This window comes from Alosa alosa, chromosome 16 (genome assembly GCF_017589495.1).
Source record: "Alosa alosa isolate M-15738 ecotype Scorff River chromosome 16, AALO_Geno_1.1, whole genome shotgun sequence".
In the NCBI taxonomy this organism is placed as follows: domain Eukaryota; kingdom Metazoa; phylum Chordata; class Actinopteri; order Clupeiformes; family Clupeidae; genus Alosa; species Alosa alosa.
This window is the reverse complement of record NC_063204.1, coordinates 14,165,126-14,174,117: the sequence shown is the minus strand read 5'-3', so window position 1 is coordinate 14,174,117 and position 8,992 is coordinate 14,165,126. Positions and strand designations below refer to the sequence as shown.

The 8,992-nt window shown below is 47.0% G+C and overlaps 4 protein-coding genes across 6 annotated transcripts in view; 2 read left to right on the top strand and 2 right to left on the bottom strand.

Annotated features, from left to right (window-relative positions):
• Positions 1-438: 438 nt before the first annotated feature.
• nkapd1 (NKAP domain containing 1) lies at positions 439-3,965 on the bottom strand. Of its 3 annotated transcripts, XM_048266823.1 has the most exons (7): positions 3,780-3,884; positions 3,261-3,312; positions 2,884-2,960; positions 2,431-2,525; positions 2,091-2,270; positions 1,631-1,684; positions 439-1,373 (listed from the first exon to the last, which is right to left on the bottom strand). In XM_048266823.1, the coding sequence occupies exons 3-7, from the start codon at positions 2,950-2,952 to the stop codon at positions 950-952; spliced, it is 822 nt and encodes a 273-aa protein (XP_048122780.1). In that variant the 5' UTR covers positions 2,953-2,960; positions 3,261-3,312; positions 3,780-3,884; the 3' UTR covers positions 439-949. The 3 variants fall into 3 exon arrangements, with proteins under 3 accessions (XP_048122780.1, XP_048122781.1, XP_048122778.1); XM_048266824.1 differs by lacking the exons at positions 3,261-3,312; positions 3,780-3,884 and adding an exon at positions 3,891-3,965; XM_048266821.1 differs by lacking the exon at positions 3,261-3,312.
• On the top strand, positions 3,925-4,793 carry LOC125309736 (60S ribosomal protein L24-like). The gene has a single exon (XM_048266825.1). The coding sequence runs from the start codon at positions 3,964-3,966 to the stop codon at positions 4,438-4,440; it is 477 nt and encodes a 158-aa protein (XP_048122782.1). The 5' UTR covers positions 3,925-3,963; the 3' UTR covers positions 4,441-4,793.
• A 719-nt stretch (positions 4,794-5,512) lies between these two features.
• cryaba (crystallin, alpha B, a) lies at positions 5,513-7,037 on the bottom strand. Its single transcript, XM_048266826.1, has 3 exons — positions 6,852-7,037; positions 6,319-6,441; positions 5,513-5,704 (listed from the first exon to the last, which is right to left on the bottom strand). Exons 1-3 carry the CDS (start codon positions 7,035-7,037, stop codon positions 5,513-5,515), a joined length of 501 nt encoding a protein of 166 aa, XP_048122783.1.
• Positions 7,038-8,875: 1,838 nt separating this feature from the next.
• dixdc1a (DIX domain containing 1a) overlaps positions 8,876-8,992 on the top strand; it is a 15,786-nt gene continuing 15,669 nt past the window's right edge. The window contains exon 1 of the mRNA XM_048267120.1: positions 8,876-8,992. This exon is cut by the window's right edge and continues 651 nt beyond it. The gene's annotated coding sequence lies outside the window, so the exon portion shown is untranslated.

Below are 8,992 nucleotides of genomic sequence, written 5' to 3'. Positions count from 1 at the left end.
GGAGGAGAGCACAAATTAGGCTCCTCTTGACTACTGTGTGTGCGATTTGAGCTCAGTTCTGCACAGAACACCACTGCCACCTTCTGGACATTCTCCTGAATTACATGTGTTAGGACAGAGGGGAGGATCGCTGGAAGTTTGAATGTTTAGCTGCAAAGAAAATCAAACAAGGGTGCGAGAAATGTACATTTGTCACCTAAAAAGGTTTTTGCATCTCTGTTGGTTACTTCAGGAGACCTAAGTTAGTCCAGACTGCACTTCTAAATCCAGTGTTCCAGATGTGCGTGTGTGCGTGTGTGTGGTGAATCTCTCAACAGTTATCTGCAGTTTTCTGAACTCAGAAAACTCACTTCATAACCCTGATGGCGATGAAGCCATTTTATCAAGGTATTGATAGGAATTCCTTTAGGGTTAGAAAAAGATAACACTCAGAGAGACTTTAAAATGCTTAAAAATAGCTGTAAAAATATGCTGTGATTTATTTGACTTTCATTTGTAGGTGGCCACACCAGGCTGATACATTATTTGATGCCCATTTTTGCTTGAAAACCATAGGGAGGCTGAATGTCCCATTTTCACTATAGACTGTCTGGATGTCCCATGCAAATCCTCCCCACTCTGGACTGCTGAGGTAGATTCCTTTGGGTGTCTTGTTCATGATTTATCACAAGCACAAAAATAACTTACAAAAACCAAAAGATCTTTAAAAATACAACTGCTTTGATCAGGTCCACATGTGTCAGAACAGGGAGTGATGAGAGGGAGAGGGAGAGACACATTGTGTGTGTGTGTGTGTGTGTGTGTGTGTGTCTGTGTGTCTGTGTGTCTGAGGATGAAACAAGCCTTGTTGTCACAGCTGCTGAAGTCATCAGGTGTTAACACACATTAAACTATGCCTCTGAGCTAGGACACAGGCGTGTGGGCGTGTGTGTGTGAAAGAGAAACAGACTCAGTCGTCGGAGCTCTCGTCTGACTTCTCCCCGTCCGCAGACTTCCAGTTCTTTCTCTTCTTCCTGGGCCGCTCCTGGTGGGAGTCCGAGTTGTGTCTGTGCCTCTTTCTGCGGCTGCCTGCACGTTTCTCCCTCGCTCCCTCTCCCTCGCTTTCTCTCTCCTCCGAGCTGCTCTCATCCTCTCTCTTCTCTTTCCGACGCACCTTCCTCTTCTCCTCTCTCCTCCTCTTCCTGCGTGCTTCGCCGTCCGAGTCTCCGGAGTCCGAGTCCGACGTCTCTGCTCTCCGTTTCCTCTTCTCCTTTTTCTTCTTCTTCTTCTTCTTGGAGGACTTGCTGGAGTGCTTTCTGTGGTCAGCCTCGCGGCTGCTCTTGCACTTCTTCTTCTTGTGTCGGACGTTGTCGTCTCCGCTGCTCTCACCCCTACTGCAGAACACGAAACGTGGGGGAAGATCCAGACAGGAGGGGAGAACAGGAGGGAGGGAGAGAGGATTGAGGAAAATGGACAGAGCAGAAGGGAGAGAAAGAGGAATGGGAGGATGAAGAGATAGACACAGAGTAGGAGGGCAAAAAAGATGAATGGGGGGATAGACAAATGAGTGCAAACATTTCGAACAAATCAGCAAAGATCATTCCCTCAATGCAATGATTAAATGACACCATCATGTGAGTGTTTGACCTACCCATCTGATTTAAACTCCTCAGGGTAGAGTTCCTTAAAACCACTGTGGCCCCACCTGCATCAAAACAAATATTTAGTTTAGGCAGAGAACACACACATCATCTCTACACGCCTCACACAACTGGTTAGGCTATGTAGGCCAATGACAGATCTAGATGTCACAATACCAAACTTGGTATTCGAAGTTATTAATACCAAGTTATTTAAATTCCTTCTAAAGGAAAGGACAGGCTGTGTTGCACTTAAAGAGACAGACTGATCGAAAATGCTAGTTCAGTGGTAGTTTTGCAGTATCGATATACTGTGCAACACTAGATGGGACGTCTTCATCATCACATTTGTGGAGCTCCAGAATAAAAACTAGCCTGAACAAATAAGCGCACACACCTGTGCGTGCACACACACACACACACACACACACACGCGCGCGCGCACGCACACACACGGACACACGCACACACCTGTCTGGATCATTGGCCTCAAACTCATAGAGCTTTCGTGTCCAGTAGCGTGCCTCCCGCTCGTCTCTGTCGGAGAGTTGTTTTCCCCTCTCGTGTCTCTCTGACAGGCGATCTCGGACTCCTCCTCTGTCACGGGACGGCGACGAGTCGTCCTCATAGCGATCGCAGTGCATGTAGCCTCTAAAACACAGTCACAACCAACAGCTCTTCATTGCTCAATCCTCCTTTTGCACCTATCTGAAGGCGAGCTGTAGCAGCGCTAGCTCTTGTGCACCTGGCCGCAGGAGCAGCTCTGATTCCTATGCACCTTGTAAGTGAGTGATGTGTAGGTGTGACTCACCTGGCAGCAGAGGCTGGTTTGCGGCTGGAGGTATCGGTCTGCGGCACGTGCTTCTCCCGGCCTCTCAGCTTCCACATCTCCGACTCCTCCTGAATCTATTACATTTACATTTATTAATTTATCCACAGCGACTTACAGACATGAGGAATAGCATTCAAACAAGAACGCAGAGGAGACCTTAGGTTGCTATTAGTACTACATCAATCAATACTATTACTATAGGATGAGACTGCAGAAGTTTTAAGAATTAGTCAAACTGTAGTCGAAGGAGAAAGTGGTAGAAGAGGAAAGAGGTAGAGGAGGGATTAAAGGGAAGTGCATGTTAGGAGGTGTGTTAGGAAAGAGCTGTCTGTCAGAAGGGGGAGGTGACAGGTGGCGAGAAGGGGCATTGGAACTTTGAGGTGGCCATAAGTTATAACAGCATCCAGTTACAGATTTCATCAATGTGCAAACCTTGTTGTGTATGTCTGTGTGGCGGATGACGTTTCTGAGCAACTTTTTGCCAAGGGACACCCCTGCCATGGTGGCACCTAAAAATAAGGACATGGAAGTCACTCGAGTATTTTCACAGCATAGCCTATAACAATCCGAATTGTGTATTGTCTTAGGACATGGCATCTTTCTTTTGACAGTTTTCCTTACAAAATGCATTACTTTCAAAGATCATTGAATATAAAATGCATGACTGTTTTCGTAATCAACTGTTTTTCTTTAATTTGATACACTCACATGTCAAGCCTTGAGTTTGAAACACGCAAAGGCCAATCATTTTGAATTATGTAAATTGAGTGATTCCTTTAATAAAGTATGAAGTTTTTAATAGAACGTACAACTGAGTGTTGGTGTGTCTTACTGCTTCCCAGGCCTGCCTCTGCATCTTTACTTCTCCAGGAACATAGATCGAGCTTATATTAGACTACGAGATACTCACTTTCAAATAGGCTACCATAGCAAACAATATGTGACACGGAGAGGCCCAATCAACACGGCAACAGTTAAGTTACTACGTGGCTGCATTATCAGTATCTCTCACATGCTAATGTCATCAAAATGTTCTAAGCTAGAGCAAAGTGATACTTTTGCCTTTGTAACACTTATGTTATAACAATACGTTTATATGTATTACTAGTTAGCTAGCTACCAGTATACTGATAGCTAGCTAACTAGTAATACATAGTACATAATACATATATACAAAAATAACGTTGCTATGCTATGTAATGAGAGGGGCTAGCTGCAGTGATTCTCTTGGACCCAAGTAGCTAGCTAGGCCAGCTAAGCGACGTATACTTGGCTATATTACACACAACTCAGTAATAAAATGAAAACTCGCTGCTTGCGATACTTACGCTAAATTTTCAAATAACCTGTGACAAAAACGCGTTTCGTGGAGTTGCTGAACATGAATGAGTTGAAGCAAGCTAGCGGATGATCCCTCTAAGCCAATCACTTCCGCTTACCTCTATCACAGCGGAAACACGTGGTACTGTTTTAGACTAGTACTTCCTCTTTCCTGACTGATTAGCCGCCACGATGAAAGTCGAACTCTGTAGCTTCAGTGGTTACAAGATTTATCCCGGCCATGGCCGACGATATGCCAGGATTGACGGAAAGGTCTTCCAGTTCCTGAACGCCAAGTGCGAATCAGCTTTCCTGGCCAAGAGGAACCCCAGGCAGATCAACTGGACCGTTCTGTACAGGCGGAAGCACAAGAAGGGCCAATCCGAAGATGTGGCTAAGAAGCGCAGTCGCCGGGCTGTCAAGTTCCAGAGAGCCATCACCGGTGCTTCCTTGGCCGAGATCATGGCGAAGAGAAATCAGAAGCCCGAGGTCCGGAAGGCCCAGAGAGAACAGGCGATAAGGGCTGCTAAGGAGGCAAAGAAAGCCAAGCAGGCTACGAAGAAGCCGTCAGCTGCATCAGGTGCAAAAGCTCCCGCGAAGGCAGCTCCCAAACAGAAGATTGCCAAGCCAATGAAAGTCAACGCACCCCGTGTTGGAGGAAAGCGCTAAGATGTTGACTGATCTGGTTACTCATATTATTCAGAGTAAAATAAAATAGGAGGACATTTACTGACCCGGACTCTCAAACTTTTTTTGGTTTATTGCTAGCATCAGCTGCGTAACCCTGTCTATTGATGGAGTCCACATAAGCCTACTGTATTTGTGGTCTGATGTATTTTATTGACAAATTTCGAGAGTAGGCTACCTTCATTTAATTTAAAACTAAGAGGCTATTAAACACTATATCAGTGTTTTCATCAAGATGTTATGACTTATGAATGTAGAATAATTATCATGCAGAATAATTCTCCTCTAAGGTTAAATTTTGGAACCATACCAGCATTAAACCAGACTTCTCCAAAGCTTGATTTATTTTACTTTATTCACAAACCATCAATCAGTTTCAAGCAAAGTCCAAGCAGCTACAAACAGAGTGCACAGTTAGATCCACACAGACTTGGCAGATTAAGGCCAGTTAACCATACAATAGGAGCCCACAGGTGAAACCCCATGCATGCACCTCTCTACTCTCTCTCCTTAATACTCTCACATCAGATCATGACAGTTTGACACATCTTCCACTGTGGTTCCCTTCATTTACCTTAGGAGTCACTTGAGGTGACCCACATCACACAGATGCCCTTGTGGCGGTGGCAGCGCCAGACTCTAGGGTCTTGCCAGTCCTCCCCCCCTCCCCACATTCTTCACTCCTAACCCCCCTCCCCCCGAAGGCGAACCTCCTCTCTCTCTCTCTCTCTCTTTCTCTCTCTGTACCCATGCTGTACATTTTGCATCTGTGATTCACTGCTGATGCCACCTTAGCACGCAGCATGGTTTGCTCTTAGTGACTCAGGTGCACACAGGATGGCACTGTTGGACAGAAATATAGAAAAAGTAGACAGTTGTAGACTTATAGTTATAGACGCTTATAGATCTTGTTTGAGATGTGACTGTTACTGACGTAAAGGCTTTATGGTTAAGGCATGACTCTAGGCTGTATCCACTGAACGCTGAGCAACTTGTGGTGGGAAGTAAGAGTGAAGACGTTGCTGTGACGGACACGCAGCTCTTGGAGGGGAGACTACTTCTGCGCTGGAGGCTTCTCATCACAGGTGATGGGGATGTTCCGCTCTGGAACGTCCGTCAGGTTCCGGGGGGCAGAGATGCTGAGAACCCCATCGGAGGACAGACAGGAGGTGAACGCTCCGGGGTCAACGCCTGCTGGAATCTTGTACTTGCGGAAGAACTCTCTGGAAACATACCCATGCTCATCCTGCTGACAGAAAGGGCCAATCTGTGAGTGTAACAGCTCATGCAGGCCAGCAGACACTCAATCTCACTCAAATGATATCCACAATAATGATATTCTCAGTGAAAATGCAACACTTGCATCGCATTGCAGAAATTGTTAATGAAAATATATCTAATGGTAATTTTTATCATGATGGAAACGTTTTCTGCATTTAAAGGAGAAACAGTAGTCATCTGCAAAAGGTATATTGATTAATGCAAAATCAGAAGTTTTTTATTTTCACTAAAGCAGAGAACAGAAGAGAAGGAGCAAGATAGAAAGATAGCGATGAAAACGAAAGATAGGCCTAGATACAATAGAGAGAAAGAAAAATCGAGCAAGGTGGATGAGCTAAAGGAAGCAAGAGGAAAAATGCAGGAGTAGGAGACTGCATGGCAGTGAAGAACATATCATCAGACAAGTGTTTCTCTTGTGTATAGGACATCAGAAGCAGCCCTTAGACTTGAATGTGTACATGTGTTAACGTGTGTGTGTGTGTGTGTGTATGTATGTGTGTGTGTGTGTGTGTGAGTCGATGGTGTGTGTACCCGTGTGTGTACCTCGGAGGACGAGAAGCCCAGACCTCGTGGGCGTACCTGTCGTTCCTCATGCCTGCCGTGCACCTCCACGTAGTCGTCGTTCACCTTGACTGTCAGATCCTCGGGGGAGAAGTGCTTCACGTCCAGGTTGATCATGAAGCGATCTTTATCTGAACGCATCTGTGTGTGTGGACACAAAACAGCCAGCCATCACTCAGCCAGCAGGGCAGGACAGGCAAGTCCCCAGGCCACAGCAGTTAGGCTGGACATCATTTACAAACGTCTGGTGATCACACACTCTTCCCAGCATGTGTTCAGAGGTTTAACTGTTACTTGATGGAACTTGATATATACAACTTGATGGAAGTTTTCAGTGTACATTTGAAAGCTTGAAAATATTAATTTAACATGATACCAGAACTTTTCATTTAATTGAATGACACAAGCCATTTGTGATGGGCTGCTAGTTTAATAAAGTTAAGTAGAAGTAATGTGAGTAAGTAAATATATGAGTTATAACATTTCTAGCGATGCTTGAGGTGCTGTACAAGGGTGAAGGGGGGGGGGGTGTAGGGGTTGTTAGCGCCTACCTCGGAGAAGCCGCTGTCCATCCAGTTGCGCATGTAGAAGGGGCGGTTGAAGAACATGGAGAAGAAGGGGGAGAACATATCTCCGTCGGGAATGTGCTCTCCGAAGAACTGGTCGTAGACCCGGCTGGGGAAGTAGCTGGGGAAGTAGGGGCGTCTGAACCAGGGGTGCTGGATGGTCACGTCCATGCTGGCTGCTGTCCGGTGCTCTGTGGTTCTGTGCGGTGTGAAGCAGGTGGTCCTGGTGCAGAGAGGCTGTGTGGCCCTGGACTCGTCCCTCTCGTATTTATCCTCCTCTGGGGCGGCCCGGGAAGCCTCGCCCTCCCGTTGATCACTCTCCAATAATGATGTCAAGTGTTTGGTCTCTTCCTGCCCTGCCAGGCTGCACTCCCCCCTCATGTGGCCCACGCCTGGGCCAGAGGGGTGCAGATATCAGCTCATCTGGCTGCCCTGCCCCTGCCTCGCTACGGGGCATCAGAAGGGATACCCCCTGCCCAATCACACCCATGGATTATGGCTGGGGATTTGAATTGTGCTGATGTCCTCCCTGTTCATCGTGCTGGAAACATTCTTGTCTCGCTGGAAGCGCTCGGAGCAGTGCGCCCTCTGACTTGGCATGCGCCCCGCCGCAGTACCATGCCAAGGGATTCTCAAACCGGGCAGCGCCGACGGATGTGACCCACTCCTCCTCGCCGGGCCGAGGCCGCTGACCACCCTCAAGCAGAAGGAGGCCATCATGGCTGACAGGAACGAGCTGAGGTGATTGGATGATAGCGGTCAGCAGGATGAGTCATGGGGAGGGATATCTGTGCTGACTTTAAGCTGGTAAAACTGTCCTCTGTGATGCCAGCCCCAGCGATGCAGTAATCCCTGCCAGGATGCTCTGCTGTTGCTCTGGTCTCTGATAAGATCTCGCTTGTGTGTATATGAAGGAAGAGTGGGGAAGTATAACAGCAGACAGACTGCATTTCCAGTGCGCTGAAGTGGCCCATGCTGTGTGAAGCGTGCTCTTGAGGGATATTTTTTAGCAATACCCAAGAGAGAGCACGACTCCACCTTGCTTGTTATAATTTCAGGTAACCATGGGAACAAGAATACTTTAGTAACCGCAGAGCAGCAGAAGGGCCAGGAGAATAGGTGGAATCTGTCTTATACAGTATCCTTAGCCTGCCTAGGGGCATATATCTACTAACTCCAGCACTGTGCCACTATCCAAAGGGAGCTTTCATTTCGGTGTGTGTGTGTGTGGGGCGGGGGGGAGGTCTGGAATTTGGGTTAGCTGTAATGTAAGATAAGTACTGTCTATTCAGAGACTGGTATTATGCGTCAAAAAGAGAAGACAGGTAAAAACAATGTGCATTGTTGCTGTCTAATGAGATATTGTTTTGAGTTGCTATGGATACACAGATAAGATATTGTTTTGTGGTGTTTCGGAGATGGTTGCGTTGTTTATTGAGTAGTTCCGCATAGCGCATACGATGTGGCAAAACATTTTAACCTCATGTTTCTCACAATGCTCCTGCTCATCCATCATCTGCATTCCAAAGAACACCAGACATCTGCATCCTACATTTAGTGCAGTCTGTGGAATGCAGGAGTCATTTGAGACTGACTGTGCTGGAGTTGTCTGCACAGGTGTGAAGGTCTTTCTCTTCACTGGGGAAACTACAAGTCCAGGAGGGGCAATTTTTTTTCTCCTGCAAGCAGAAACATTTTCCCCCCTCTGTGACATGCAGACTCAGCTCCAAATCCCATTTGCCTAGTCTGCTTTTGTGTAGGTCTATGTCTTTGTCCAAGACGTGGAGCCACTATTTACAAGGAGTGTTTGGAATAATCCAATTTGCCCTGTTTGAATGAGCAAGCATAGCTTCGCCTGGCTTGAGTGGTCCACCATGTCAGCCTGCCTGCACACACAAACTCCCCTACGCCCCCAACCCAAAACTCCCCACCCCCACCCAGCCCATAGGAGGGGGAGTCCTCCGCCCGGGAGGGGGAGGGAAGGAGGAGGAGGAGGGACTAAACACACGGCTGGTCATGTCTGCTTCCTCGCAGAGAAAAGAAACGAGGGTGTGAGAGAGAAAGAGAGAGAGAGAGAGGGAGAAAGAGAAAAGAAAAAAAACAGAAACAGAGGAGGGGGCTAGGCT

What these genes read in the sequence shown, in the direction of transcription:
- LOC125309736 (XM_048266825.1), top strand. Translation starts at nt 3,964, where the DNA reads ATGAAAGTCGAACTCTGTAGCTTCAGTGGTTACAAGATTTATCCCGGC.
- cryaba (XM_048266826.1), bottom strand. Translation starts at nt 7,037, where the DNA reads ATGGACGTGACCATCCAGCACCCCTGGTTCAGACGCCCCTACTTCCCC. An exon ending in TGGACAGCGGCTTCTCCGAG is followed by an intron (nt 6,442 to 6,851) that starts GTAGGCGCTAAC and finishes CCACACACACAG; the next exon opens with ATGCGTTCAGATAAAGATCG. An exon ending in GCAGGCATGAGGAACGACAG is followed by an intron (nt 5,705 to 6,318) that starts GTACGCCCACGA and finishes TTCTGTCAGCAG; the next exon opens with GATGAGCATGGGTATGTTTC.
- nkapd1 (XM_048266824.1), bottom strand. Translation starts at nt 2,952, where the DNA reads ATGGCAGGGGTGTCCCTTGGCAAAAAGTTGCTCAGAAACGTCATCCGC. An exon ending in AAACCAGCCTCTGCTGCCAG is followed by an intron (nt 2,271 to 2,430) that starts GTGAGTCACACC and finishes ACTGTGTTTTAG; the next exon opens with AGGCTACATGCACTGCGATC. An exon ending in GAGGCCAATGATCCAGACAG is followed by an intron (nt 1,685 to 2,090) that starts GTGTGTGCGTGT and finishes GTTTTGATGCAG; the next exon opens with GTGGGGCCACAGTGGTTTTA.